The sequence below is a fragment of the Dromaius novaehollandiae genome, chromosome 9 (genome assembly GCF_036370855.1).
Source record: "Dromaius novaehollandiae isolate bDroNov1 chromosome 9, bDroNov1.hap1, whole genome shotgun sequence".
In the NCBI taxonomy this organism is placed as follows: Eukaryota; Metazoa; Chordata; class Aves; order Casuariiformes; family Dromaiidae; genus Dromaius; species Dromaius novaehollandiae.
This window is the reverse complement of record NC_088106.1, coordinates 16688833-16703789: the sequence shown is the minus strand read 5'-3', so window position 1 is coordinate 16703789 and position 14957 is coordinate 16688833. Positions and strand designations below refer to the sequence as shown.

Here is a 14957-nt window from a genome sequence, read left to right as displayed (position 1 = left end):
AAACATATTGCACGACTGACTATTAATCTGATTATTTAACCTAATGCCTGGGAGCAAAGTCCTTTTGCTCTTCATTTTATTCTTGAATGTGTTTAAGACCTGCAAACACCTACAGTAAGGAACTTTCAAACAGCAAAAATTCTGTCATCCAAGAGACTCAGACAAGCCAATGGGTAGTTGTGGTTGCATCTGTGCTGTTTCCAACTCCTTCCCAACCGTATTACTTGTAAATATTGGTAAATGCTTCAGTTTGCTGTGCTTCCCAGATGACAACAGAAGGACAGTATTTAGAAGTGGTTTCATAACTCCTTTATTGAGTTTGCTGCAACAGATCCCCCACAACAGTATCGCTGTATACTGGCAGTCTCACAATTGTGAAAGGGATGTTTTTAGTAGTAGCTTCTTCTAGATTAAGTTCAAATATGAGCTTATACCTGGCTCAAAGACAGTCTCAAGCAGTTGCAGAGCACATTCACCTTAACTCCCTCTCATCAGGGATCTACTTCTTAAACAGTCTGTGGGACTGTCACAGAGAAACAGGCTTGCAGAAAAGCAGCATTGCACTCTAGAAGCAGTTATCCCGTTGGCTGGATTCTCTAGACTCCTGGGAGAGATACTTAACTACAAGCAACAACAGAATAGTGAACTAAATTACACGTCAGTCATGGACTCTTTTGAGGGGAGTCTGCCTTTACTGACAACACAAGAAGCCTCAGAAATTAGCTTCACTAAAGGCAAAGCAAGGCAAATACAGTTTTCAGCCTCAGGCAAATTACTTTGCAATCCAGAGAGAGGAGAGTGTGTGACAGGTCCAGCCAGTGAGTGACCAGGCTTCTCCAGGTGCCTGTCAGAGTATGATGGCAAAGGGAGTTGCCTGCATGCGGCAGATGCACAATCAAGGTCCCTGGAGTGTTTCTAAACAGCTGCAGTTTGCTGAGGCAAATCTAGGCTGATGCTACAAGAGCAAAGATGAGGGAGCTGCTTCCAAAAATTATCTATTGTCAGAAGACGCTTAGCCGGATAAATTATCATGTTAGTTCAAACCTCCAGATGTGGTGAGAAAGAACAGGCCAGTAAAAGCTAACAACTGAAAAGATAGGTTTAAAGGGTGCGAATTACATAAAATAATGGCATCTAAGAACATGACTCTATTGTCTCACTGGCCAGCATGCTATGTACACAAGATTAAGCAAAAAATTAGGAATTGCTGTGTAAACACAAATGGATCATCAGCACAGGGAATACTACCTTCTGTGGAAACGACCAGCTCTGCGAGCTCAGCTGCAAGTCAGAAGCTGAAAAGCCATTTCTGCTCCCAGTTACAAGGTATTAACTTAGAGTTATTTCTGGGACTTCAGGGTGCCAGTTGGCTCACTGCTAGTATAAGTCTCTGCAGAATTTTCCTCACAAAAGAAGGATTTCTTGACAATCAAAAAAACCCCAAACTATAGAGCTAGCTAAGCCAGCTATGCACAGAGATTTTGAAAATCAGTCAAGAGCAAAGAATATCTCCACAGGCATGAGTCTCCAAACTACATTTCAAAGGGTAAATATCACTTTTTGGAAAATGCTTGGCATTATTTAGATACCTCTAGAAAAGTCTTCACGTAATTTTTCCATTTCCTCTGTAAGGATACCTTTGAGTCATTGGGCTACTTTTTTTTCTTTCTTTCTTTCTTTCTTTTTTTTAAACATTTTGCCTCATATTTTGCATTTAGACTCAGAAGTATTTACTTCCTTTTTATTATTCCTGCTGTTTTGTATTGTGAGGAAGAGGTGACTTTAGTTCCTACAAAGCTAATTTTGTTTTGGCCTGTAGGTTTTTGAACTGTAAGTATATTTGAAAAGTATTTGGGAGAGAGTCACATAATAAAGGAAGACATTGGATATCAAAACTCAGGCTTATTTCATAATGGAGTTGTAAACACACAGTCACGTTTTTCACTTGTTGGAGGGGGTCATTTAAAATACCATCTCAATCTTCAACCTGGAGAGCTCAAGGAAGCTGTTTATTTGGATTCCAGGCTTTTAACAGCTGGAAATTTCAACTGTTCTCTCTACAAATCTCTCTTTTTACAACTTCCTGGGCAATAATAAAAGATCCCTCAGGTAAAAAGATTTCCTGACAAACACTTTCTGGTATCTGTTCTTCTAAATTTGGCAGAGAAAAGTAACAAGTGATTTAAAGCTGTCCTTTGGCATACCCCATTTTTCCCTAAAAGCAACTCTGCTGTTCTACTGTCCCCAAGATACAGTTTACTAAGCAGAGAAAAAATGCTAATTATCTGCAGATCCCAGCATAGTATAAGAGTATTTTTCCAAGTTCAATTTCCATTCTGCGTATATTTGAAAAGAAGAAGAATGAGTTTGTACATTTAAAAAGGGATTTGCTATTGAGAGAAGATTTTACTCTTAATCTCAGTGACTGATTAAGTGTATATATAAACAGATAAAAGATGACTCTGAAGAAAACCTGCTGTCACTAGCAGATACTAGTTTCCAACCTCTGCAATTCCTTCAGCATGTGTTGAAAGCTATTAGGGATTAAAAAAGAATCAGCTTGTTGCAGGTTTTCTTTTTTAAAAAAAACAGTGGAGAGAACTCAGCTATCCCCATTACTAATGAATGCAAGATTGTGAAATGCAAAGCAACAACATTCTTTCTACCATCATCACTTGTGTTTGGACAATAGAGAGGCCAGAAACACAACCCAGCGTTCAGGTACAGCCAGTTTTATAGAGGCAAGGACAACCTTCAAATACACTTTGGCCTGCCTTGTTTAAGTATTCTTTATATGATAAAATGTGCCCACATTCCTAGAACCAGCTCCCAGAATTCTAGGCTGTTCAAAATCCAACAGGAATCCCGCACGTATGCATTATTTAGGAATGGGGAAACACGCGCACTCCTGTGATAAACTAGGCTGCCGGTGTTACTGCAAACATTTCTGTTTTGTAAAAGCTGGGAAAGCATTCTCACTAAGCTAAGATTTTCTAAACACATTGCCCAATATGCCTTTTTGAGTAATTCATAAGAACAGTTGAAACCTAAGGACAAATAGAGAATATTTTACAATATCTCAGCTACTGGGAAGTAAGCCAGCACATACCTACAGTGAAAGAAGGGGCTTGAGGAAATTCCTGGAATAGTAAGCCATTCAGCTGTAAGCTATCAAAAGAGATATGACAATCCATTGCTTATTCCTACACTGAACATCTGTTTTCAAAAATCATTCATATTTATCATCTGTTAGCAATAGTTTTTATGTTTTATTACCAACATGCTATATTATGAGGACCTGGAAAAGCCACATGTTCCAAAGAAAAGTCTATAATTATCCTTAATGCAAGCATACAAAGCTTCATAGTACTATTCATGGGCCCGATCCAACCCTCACTGAAATCAGTGGGAGTTGAATGAGTCCCTCTGTGCATAGGAAATGAATTGAAATTAATGAGACTACATATGGTTCCAAGGTAATTTATGCTTTTCTGGCTGTTAATATTTATAAGACCTTAATCTACTTTCACTGGTATCAATGTTCACTGACTAAACTGGCTCTGCTCTGAATTTATAGTTGCATGCATAGGAGGAAAACATGGCTCATTGTGCATTCACAATTTAATGTACTGAGTTACCACTATTATCACAGATTTCTTATTTAGTCTGAGCTTTGTACAAGTTTCTTCTAAGTGTATAAACTCCTGTTATCCTGTCCCCTTAACTCTCCAGGCTGTGCCTTACCATAAAAGTTGGAGAGTGCGCTCTTTATTGATAAGCTGTTTTCACAGCAACAGAACAAGCTGTGCGTTATTAGCTACTGACATCTAAATCATTCTGAGAGGTGGACAACAGTTTAAAAATAAAAGCTTCTCAGATATGGCTCTTCAACTTATTCAACAATGCATTTGCTTCGATTCACTCAGAAAGCTTCTGCAAAGCTGCATTTATCATTTTTCTTTCCCTACAGAATTCCATTGCTTATGCTGCATCCAAAGAGCTGTCTAGTTTGTATAATACCAAATATACATATGGCCCAGGAGCTGAAACAATCTGTAAGTACTGGTCTAAATATACTAACAAGCTCTACCAAATGCTACTATTAAATGCAATTTTCTAGTGACTGTTGTTATTCTTGCTGTGCAGTCGGCTTCTTTCTTCATAAGCATTCCCAGAGATATATATGCAATCTCCCAGCTCTAAAATATAGGATGGTATATATGCTTTAGGGATCCCAAGGAATGGGTGATCCCTATAAGGTAAATTGATGTGCACAGATTGAATTCTTAAAATATACTCAGTTTAGATTAAAATATAAAAATTTTGAGCTTGTTCAACCTGAGATTTTCTGCATTGCCAGTGTCTCTAAGTCAAAGCAAAAATACAATGTGAATTCTAAAGACTGGCTTCAACCACCCTACCAACACAGCTGATTATTTCTTTTATTTTGCATTACAGTCTGAGCCATGTACTGATTACAATTCAGTTCTTGTACCATTCTTGGAACTCAGCTGTCAAATTATGGCCTTTGCAATGGTAGCAGCTGAGTTGAGGTTGCCAAATCTAGTTTTCTAGAACTTTTATATCTCCTATATTTAAGATTTCTTAATTTCCTTAAACACAGAAACTAATCTCTTTTCCCCATTCCTCTCCCTTAAATAATTTTTAAGAACCTTAAAAAACACTTTATGCCATTTTTTCACAGATTTATGGAGTTTTTTCCTTTAAAAATGTTTTGGTGACACTTAGCAATCCTGGAGACTCTTTGTTTAGCAAAGGAGACTACTTCCATTGTATTAAAATCCTGGAAAGGGAGTGGACCATTCTCCCAGAAGAAAAAGATGGAGCTGATATCCCAAATCTATGGTTCTTCCAGATCTGTATGAATCTCAGAGAGCTGGCCAGTGAGACAGTATTTGCTTCTGTTACCAACACTTTCTGAATAACCACATGCAAGCATTCCATGCTTCCAGTCTCTCCCTGGTACCAGACTTTTCTCCTGTGGTCTCTCCACAAGACTGACATGGAGGGAGTAGTATCATCAGGTATCATCAGCTGGAACAGAGCTTACAAGTGGCCTAAATCATGGAAGTTTTCCATGAGTAGAAAAAAAAAAAATCAACAGTTCCTTAAATATTCCTTTTTATCTGTCCTTTCTGTATTTCTCACTATGAGACTTGACTCTTAAGTATATCACATTTATTTGATAGCTACACTTTTCCAATTAAGCTTTATTTTCTTTCTTTATCTACAGATCCTGCTGCAGGGGGCTCTGACGACTGGGCTTACGATGAAGGCATCAAGTACTCTTTCACTTTTGAGCTCCGAGACACTGGTACATATGGTTTTCTTCTCCCTGAATCTCAGATACAGCCAACCTGTGAAGAGACTATACTTGCTGTTAAATATATTGCCAATTATGTCCTTGAGCAATCGTATTAGAATGGAGTTCTAAAAACTACTCGTTTTATCAAAGGTGCCATCCTCTTTATTCTTTCCTAATAATGGGTTTTTATTTCTGCTTTACTTGGTGCTCTTAGCCGTATCCTTAGTCAATGATATATAATAATACTAATAAATAAAACAATACTGTAAGTTTGTTGAGAGAAATTATATCTTTCATTAAAGCAACTGATATAGTCAACGTGAAGAAAAAAAAAAGAAAAGAAAAATAAACCATTTTGGAAAAGTATGCCTGCCCATATACTTGCCTACTTTTTCAAGGTCCGGGTCCTTAAATGTGAGTTTTAAATTACTTCTCCCTACAAAACTTGTCTCAATATTTATTCTTTACATGGAATTGTCTAGGTATTTCATTGCTAAAGGCTCACAAAGTGTTTGAAAAATTACTCCAGTGATTGGATTAAATAGATAAATAAACCTACACTATTTTGACTGTTTAAAATACATTAAGGGAATACTTCTCTCAGTCAATGAAACTGTGCCATTAGACACTGACTTCATTGGAATTGCATAGATATAGCAAAGAATGTATACTATTTCTGTCAGCAAATTAGTATCAGTAAGAAACATAAATGGTTCTTGACCAGCAGGTTATACAAGCAAATATACAGTCAGCAAGAAACATCAGAGAATAAGTTCCCCAAAGGGCATATATGACTGGCCTTCAGACAACTTTATCTATTGACTGGATCATCAGCATGGCATTGACAAAAACAGAGGCACCAAAAGGCATTTACCCCAGCAGATTGTACTACTGCTCCCCAAAAAGCTAAACATGAACCATATCTTCTCTAAAGAAGCAGTGAGACCACATACACAGAGTTTAATGCTCTCAGTCTTTCAATGGAACTGATTGCATAAACAGCCAAAACCTACACATTTTAACACTGTTAGGACTCATTTGCAGCAAGCATAAAAGCCAAACTGCATAACACTTGAGTTAATATGTGCAGTTTGCAAATTTGAAAGAAAGATGAATATGGTTACAAGTTAACACAGAGAATCAGCAAATATATTTTCCACTGTGTAATCAACCATGATGAAATCTGAATTCTATTTAAAGGAAGCTGTGTGAAAAGATCAGTGTTTTCAGAAAGCATCCCGTGGGCCAGATTCTTCCCCTGCAGCTCATTTAGGTCAATATGACCGTATGCTTTGATCCAGGAGATTAATTTACCTTTCAAGTGTGGTGATGTGTTTAAAACTTGCAGTAGGAATATTTTACCTTCCCTTATTAAAAAGAAAACTCAAGATCCACCAGAAGAGAGAGATGAAATCCCTTTAAGCGCGTATCTCAGTAATGAACATGGCATAGAAGACTAATGTTAAATGAAGCATCTAATTGTAAAATGGATCTGGAACACAGAATTGTGGGGGGAGATGCATGACCAATTTCATCTCCAGATTCTAGTAATCTACACAAGAAGCTTAATCAACTTAAGGTTAAGGTCACTTTAATGATTAAAATGATCTTTACACAGAGTAGATAGGCAGAGCATTAGTACTTACACAGCCTGAATGCTAAACAGAATCATCCAGTGGTTCATTGCCTTAATGACAATGGTAAAAAGGAAAAGTTCACTTCATGTATTTCCGAAAAGACTTTAGCTGTAATATGTTCATGTGAACTTTTTTCAAAACACGGACTGCCGATTCCTTGATCTGCCCATTACTGAAAATTCCTAGTTTGGAGGCAAGGTCAGCACTAGTCCTATGCAAACTCATTATTTAAGCTAGATATTTATATTTGGTGAATATCAAAGACCAAGACTTGATAAAACAAATGAAGTGCTATAAACTACCCTCTATTTAAAGCTGTCTCACTCACCATTGTAGCATTTCTCAAAATATTCTCAGAGTCCTGGTACTTCTTGGAGCCCCACATTCTCCTACTGTCATCAGCAGATGCATAGTAAACAGCCATAAAGACCAAATTGAGTGATAAATGATTAAATACTTCTTTTGTGAGAAGCTGTGCAGAATTATCCCCTTGTGACCAATTTGCTGTACAGGTAATGTGGGTCTGATTGGGTCACACTGAGTGAGAGTGATAAATAGCCATAGCTTTCTCATGCAGCTGCACAAAATGTGTTTGGCATTTATTAATGCTGCTTAGAACTTGGCTAATATGGGACACTGTCTGCAGAAGGATGTGAAAAAACGTTATGTCAACACAGCACCTGGCTGGTTGCCCTGCTGTGGCTGGAAGCCCTGACTAGAGACTTCCTCTGACCATTGGCACTCCTGGAATTAGCGCTATAGCTGACAGGTCCCTAAGCGAGGCACTCAGAACAGAACGCACCTCACAGAGGAAAGGCTTCTCCAAGAAAATCACTAAATTCAAAACCATCAGAGGCTCTGAGCTAAGTGTTCTCCTCTTTTGCCTCTTCTCTGCAGAAGGGAGGAAAAAGATATTCTTAGCACACACAATATATTGACATCACTTCCCTTTAATCAAAATCCCCATGATTTACCTACACTGGTACACTGTGAGATACAAACCTGAAAAAAGAAAGAAGCCAGAAGGTATGTGCTTTAGCAACTTACTTACCTCTGTAAATCAATTCTGAAAAGAAATTACATTTTCTGTGTCCAAAAATCATTTAACACACTTATATCCTTTCCCAGGAGAGAATATAGTGTTACCTCTGATATTCACAGTAAGCGGGGCAGCACCTTCCCTCTCTGTGAATAAGGGTGTTGTTATTTCTTTCTGTTTTTAAAAACTCCTATGATTTTATTCTCAGACAAGCACATGCCAAACAGCAGCATTTTCCATTAATTGTTTGGAGATAAAATGGAATAATAAAATTACACAAATTGCAGAGTATAAAATGACTTCCTTTCTAGTGTTAGGCACTCAGATACCTCAGTAATGAGCTCAGGATAAGACTAAACAGAACACATTAAAACCATACACTGTTGGTTAAAGATGCAGGGATGAATTTGTCCCAGAGTTAACAATTAGCAGAGGTGACAAGGTCCAGTTTAAAACTTTTATATTTATAAAAGAAAAAGAAAGGAACGTATCTACTAGCCCACTCCAATTAGCCCAGCAGCAGTTAGGTTAAGCTAGACCTCAAAGACATGTGACCAATCCATCTGTTCTTTATCACTGGTGAAACAGAGCCCATGTGTGAAAGTAGCACGTACCAGTAAAAAGAAATGTCATTCTGTTTTGAAACCAAAGTGGGGGGAAGGATAATCAACACTACTAATAATAGAACAGGACGCAAGCAGAACGTACTGGCCAGAGCCAAACATGTCACAAGGGAGAAGAAAATAAATTGCCCAGAGTATAAAATCTGTTGGCTAATTTTAACTAAGTACTAACAACAACCCAGAAACTCTCCTGACTAAAACAATTGTCTAATACTGGAAAATATCAGGGGCCTTAGCTGACTGCAAGGTGAATTGTTAAGGCTCAGCACTGTTCATTTCTAAGAAGATTCTAAGCAAGAGTCCAGGCAACCAAAAATACAATTACAAATACAATTTAGGGGTAAGTCTACACTGCAGTCATGGAACCCAGAAAGTCCAGCAATGTTAGGGTTACCCCAGATAACTTAAAACTGTGACCCAATGAGGCAGGAAGTGGCAGATATTTGTTAATTCCTATATTAACAAAGCCAAATCCCAGTAAGCCAGCGATATGCAACTTCTCTGTGCTTCTTCCACAAAAGGCACTCGCTAGCACTGCTGGCCAAATTACACAGATGCAGAAAAGAACAGCAATTAAAAGTGGTGTATCATCTGTGCAACTTGGAACATAAAGAATATATGGGGAGAATTTTATGTATGAAAGGACATTCTGCTAGCAGGTAAGCTGTTAGGACATGGAAAGAAAACACATCCACTGAGTGGAAGCAGAGGTTCAGCCACAAGTCACAGTGCTTCATATTTCAGCATTGTTTTCAAAAATGTAGAAAACCCAACATGCAAAACTGATTGATAATATATTTTCAAAGACATCATTACAGTTACTTACCTTGAACCAATTCTTCAGTTCTGAAATAGTGCTTACGGAGAACCAGGAGAGAGGCAGGGAAAGAAGTAAATATCCATTATATGGATGACAGAGGTGCATTTTGACAATTTTAAAAGGTGGATGTTTTAATAACTTGAGAGAAAACTTTTCAGTGTTCTCCAAACTGAATCTTTTTCTTGCTTTCTAAAACCAAAAATATCCACAAAGGGACAGTAAATATTTTATCAATGTAAAAATATAAATAGAACCAACCTCACAGACAATCTGTGATTTTTCTCTAATTGCACAGTATAAACCGAGTCTTTACTCTGAACACTATAAGCCCACACCACAATTTTGTAGCATATAAGAATATTTTAAACCATAACCACATTTGTGGAGAAAAAAAAAAGAAAGAAAAAAATGAAGATTAACTCTGCAGCCAGGACATGCTCCTTACTAAGGCAGAGGGAATGAGAGTTTTCTTAAGAAAGGAAGACTCTATCTAAAGAAAATAATTTTTCCCTCCTTGCTTGATTCAGGTCAACCAAAGACTGAGATTAATATCTTTAATTTTCCCTGTTTGATTTCTGCTGCTCCTTTAATGAGATAAATAGCAAAGGAGCATTCTGTGTTCTAAGTTAACAAGCGCATCAAGAAGTTGCCATCCCTCTCATATTAAACCATTGTTTAGCTAAATACATTCAGGCAATTCATTTCAGTGCTTCAAACCTCAAAAAGGATTAAGAGCTGATTAAGTGTTTTAAAGACAACGCACTGTCCATGTGCCAGGTCTCACAGTAGTGATATCAGAGATTGCAGATTGTTTATGGAGAAAGTATCCCACGAATACAGATCACAGGCACAAAGGCCTGACACAGGCAGCACTGCACAAATTGTAGATTCTTTAACACATAAAATTAAGTGCACACATGAAAACAAATTACAGTGCAGTCCCAACAGCTGAGTGAGAGTTAAATACCTGCTTCTGGGACAGATATTTCACTTTGCTCAAAGTTATCAAATAGCTACTGACACGTAGTGGTAAGTCAGAGAACTAAACTTTTGTTCTTAATGATCCACACTCAATTGTCTCAAAACGTGTGCTTAAAATTAAACCTACCCTTACTGCTCAGTCTGTTCTGAAGCCTGCTTGGCTAACTTACGGTCTCAGTACACTTGTCGCTGTATTGTTCCGAAGAGAGATGTGAATTGTGTAGCGAAGCAGGTTGCCTCTATGCTCCTCGCTGCACTCAGAAGAGCTGCATTATACAGCGTCTTTTACTGCAAGGGGAGAAGAATCAGCTGAACGCTGCTTTGGAGAACAGAATTGTATCCCCATTCCTTACAACAACAATGCTAGGCTATTTGCATTAAACTTTTCCCTGTGACTCCGCAGAAAATAAGGAATTTGCTATAAATAAAGAAATACAAGGTTATATGCAGCTCAGCCAAGAAAAAGGGAAATATTTCAGAAACATCTAAGTTTTTCTTCAGATCTTTTTAAGCAAAGCACCCCAGCTTCTTGGCATACACTGCAATGTTCCCATTATGCATTTAATCAGGAGACCAACAATACTTAACTTTGGAGTTCTTCAATGACAGCATGAATCACATCATTGCTTTAACATAAAATTAACTATCAATTACCTGATTTCATGGGGGGAAAAACAATCAAATATTCATGTTTCTCTGCAATACACTGATAAATTAGGTCATAAGAACCAGGAATATTGGCTGTGCTCCCTACAGACCCCTGTGCTACTGCTGGCATGAGACAGCGAGGCGACAGAGTACAGCTCCGTAGCACAGTGATCAGCCAGGTCAGGTCCAGAAATGATAGAGCTCACAGCATCTTTGTGTTCTTACCACAGTTAGTCCATAATCTAATCAGCCTGCTACAGAAATTAAGATGTGCTTCTTTATTTTAAAAATGGCACACACAATTGCAAACACAAAAATGCTGTGATGCAGCATTAACAGACATTTTATCACCATCACTTATTAGCATGCTCCCTCTTCTGCCATTGTAAATGCGTGACATACTCAAGTTATCATACCATAAACACAGTAGTAGATGAAAAAAGTTTACTTGATTTTATCATGCCTCTATTCATAGGATATGTGTTTTAGAAGTTCAGGTGTTCAGTGAACGTAGCAAAAATATTCTAATTGTCAGGTTTATAGTACATTTAAATCCAGAATCTGGGATGTTTTGTTCTATTGTTTTCCTCTTTAAAAAAAAACATCCATCACATATGATGGCAAATATTCACCTAGTCTCCTACTAGTTTTATGCACGGTAACACCACCAAGGTCTGTGAAATTACTCTCCATCCACCCTGGAGTAATGAATGGAGGAACAGGTCTTCCATGCAGTATATTCAGCTAAGGAGCTCCAGCTCGTTGAAACCAATTGTTATGCCACTCAAACAAAACTATGAACACTGGAAACAACAGTGGAATTTCACTGCATTTGCTTTTATTTTTCATACAGCTTTTTTAATTCTTCAGTGATTTTTTTTAATGTGACCACTAACTGAGTGAATAAATGGTTCAAAAGGGAATGCTCATTTTATAAAGATTTTCAGATAACTATTCTTACATTTGTTCTCTTATGAATGGAAATACTGTTCATGACCTGAAGGCTTCAAGGAACATAAATAGAACATTTCCTATTCAAACAGAACTAGAATTTCTAATGACACAGAGATGTTTTATGCTTTCCCTCTTTCAAAATGCATCTTTGAATCATGTCTGAAAAGCAACAATATAATCCTTATAAATGAGGAATACCTTTCCTTCATTTAAAAGGAAGACTGAATAGAAAATGGTGTTTTCTTTCTGGCCTTTGTCACCACTCTTTCTCTATAGTTTCAGTCTCTCACATCTCTACTGTAAGTTATGCTGTCACAGATAGCAGTGGTGGCTACAACATATTCAGCAATAAGAATGTTTAGTACTAATGAATATTTTAAAAGGTATCTGCATATATCTTTTTAAAAGGCATATCTGTATACCCATGAAACATTAAATTCTCCTAGACTTAAACAGCTGTAATGAAACCATCTTCCTGAACAGGATCTAGGTGCCAATCATACCCACTGAAAAAGGAAAATTGTGAGCTTCATTATAGTGCCATGGTGCGCAAGGAAAAGCACCGTGACCCTCATGCACGGAAGGCAGTCACAGGACAGCTCTGTATGCTCTGAAGCCCTTACCAGAAATAACACTGATCATCATTCCAAGGGTGGGATATACATGTCTGTTGTCCTCCTGAAGCACAATATGGGACAGACAAAGGCATAAGGAGGCAGATAATGCCTTCTGCAAATATCCAGGGAAAACTTGCTCTCTCCAGCGCTGCTCATCAAACTCAACAGTGTGAGAATCCGTCACACTTCCGAGCACCCCAAGTCTTTGGTAGGCTTCAAGCATACAATTTTACGTGGTGCACTTTCCTCTCAGAATAGCTCTGGGATCTGGGAATAGTTAATTACCTTCTAAATTGGTCTGAAGTTGGAGCTCTGGCAGGTTCTTTCCTAGAAAGAGATTAAAATTATCTAGTCAGGTCAATTCTATTCATCTCCCTATTGACAGCAACATATACGTTATGTCTTCTGAGGTGTGTTCTGAGGTGTGCACTGCTCACACAGTACTTCATCCTGTGAAGTACTCAGCTCAACTGAAAGACAAATCACAGCATAATGAGAAACAGAATGACTAGTTCACATACAAGCAGATTTTGTTTCCTAATAAGGAATGAACAAATCATAAATTCATTCCCAGACCAGTTTCTATCCCCAAAGATCTTAAAATGTTTCTCAAGCTTGCAAAGGTGTAAATAACAGCAAGATTTCCTTCAGTGTGTCCACTATACAGCTAAAAACGTCCAGACATGAATAAAAGAACACAAGCAAGAATTTGCACACAGGTAAGCAGATTTCTGGAAAAGGACCTAAGAAAGGAATTGGCTAGATAATAATTGTGTTACAAAGGACCTGTGCTGACCAAGTACTAGGTCTAGATAAGGAATATCATATACATATGCAAGAAGAAAATGAGATAAAGATATCCTAAACAGCTTTTATATTAGCTAATGGCAGCTAAGGTTCTGAAAGGCAGCTAAAACACATACGATGCTTACCAAAGGAACAGCTATCACAGACAGGCAGGTGATACAAATACTGTTATAAATCAACACCAAACTTCCACTCCCTTAAGAAACCCAGAAACTGAACTATACCTACTACACATAAGGTAGAAACAAATGAGTTATTTAAATAGGCAAATGAAACTCAGCAAAATTAGACATGCCTCTATGCCTCTACTGCCCCATATGTTGGCAGACAGGACAACAAGAGGGGAACATCTTCCCTCCCAAAAAGGAAAGGAAATGTATCTATCTTGTTTAATCCATCCATTCTTTATAGTCCTTTTGCACATAGCTTCTTAGATTTCAGTATCAAGCAGGACAGCTTTGCAGTGCTTTAGATTCATATGGATAAGTGTTTTGTATTGCGATGGCAGTTATGTTGACCTTATTCAGTTAATTCTCCCACCTAAATCAATGAAGCTTCCTGGGATGCCGGTACTTTTATCCACAATGAGGTTTGTGTTGATTAAATACATATTAAATGCAAAAGAGGATACAAAGTAAATACACCACTCTTTACCCAGACATTCTGGAATCATTAACAGAAATCTTCCCATTTTTAAATATTAATTTGGCAAAGTGCAAACCTCCCCGCAACCCAACACTCCATCTGTTAAAACTCTGAAAAGAAATCAACTGCTCACAGAGAGATAAGCAGCACCATCAAAAGGTGGCAGCATTTCTTCTACAGAAGCATGATCCTTATGGTGCCTTTAGACTTTGTTGTAGCTACTTGTGCTCTTACTTCTGCCAGCAGTTTTGGCAGGTGAGATACCCTTTTGTTAACTGAACCTAGATAAAATTGTTCCGATGCTCAGATGTATTAATCATTCCCTCTCTTGGTATTTTGAAGTGCAAAGGTATTTTGTGTAAAGCATTGAAATAAAAAGCAAGTGAATATCATCAAGTACCTGGTCAGCGTTAGAGGTAACAAATTTTACTGGGGAAGGTGCCGCACACGTACCTTTGGATTTGGGATCCGAGTATTCACTCTTTTGTCCAATCCAATGTACTCTAGAGTTACACTGGGTAGAATGAACCACAGACTTCTTTTTATTGAGAGCTGACAACATGCTCAAGACCAAGCACAAACATAAGTTAATCCTTTATTCCCAGGGGGGTTGCAGTCTAATTTATAGAGAAATGAGTTACAGAATGGACATTGACCCACATTCTGTACTTTAGTACTAGGCACATAGTTCTCACTGAACTCAAGGGGAGATACAGGTATGTTCCTGACTTGACTGCACTCTAAAATAATGCATTAAAAAATCCCCTATCACTCAAGTTGGGGACAGGGGGTCAAGAGTGGGGAAGGGAAGGAAAGGATGGCAAAGCAAAGAAAATAACTTAAAAATTCCCTGCTGAGTT

General features: G+C 37.9%; 1 protein-coding gene and 1 long non-coding RNA gene across 2 annotated transcripts in view; one reads left to right on the top strand and one right to left on the bottom strand.

The window, feature by feature from the left end:
• Positions 1 to 5692, top strand: part of CPB1 (carboxypeptidase B1) — a 21408-nt gene extending 15716 nt beyond the window's left edge. The window contains exons 10-11 of the mRNA XM_026097526.2: positions 3971 to 4055; positions 5255 to 5692. Coding sequence (XP_025953311.2) covers positions 3971 to 4055; positions 5255 to 5442 — 273 coding nt within the window. The 3' untranslated portion in view covers positions 5443 to 5692. The remainder of the gene's footprint in view (positions 1 to 3970; positions 4056 to 5254) is intronic.
• LOC135329166 (uncharacterized) overlaps positions 1 to 14957 on the bottom strand; it is a 22755-nt gene extending 7798 nt beyond the window's left edge. The window contains exons 1-4 of the long non-coding RNA XR_010390493.1: positions 14551 to 14957; positions 12652 to 12972; positions 10554 to 10714; positions 9452 to 9634 (exon numbers count right to left, since the gene is read on the bottom strand). This is a non-coding gene — a long non-coding RNA (uncharacterized LOC135329166). The remainder of the gene's footprint in view (positions 1 to 9451; positions 9635 to 10553; positions 10715 to 12651; positions 12973 to 14550) is intronic.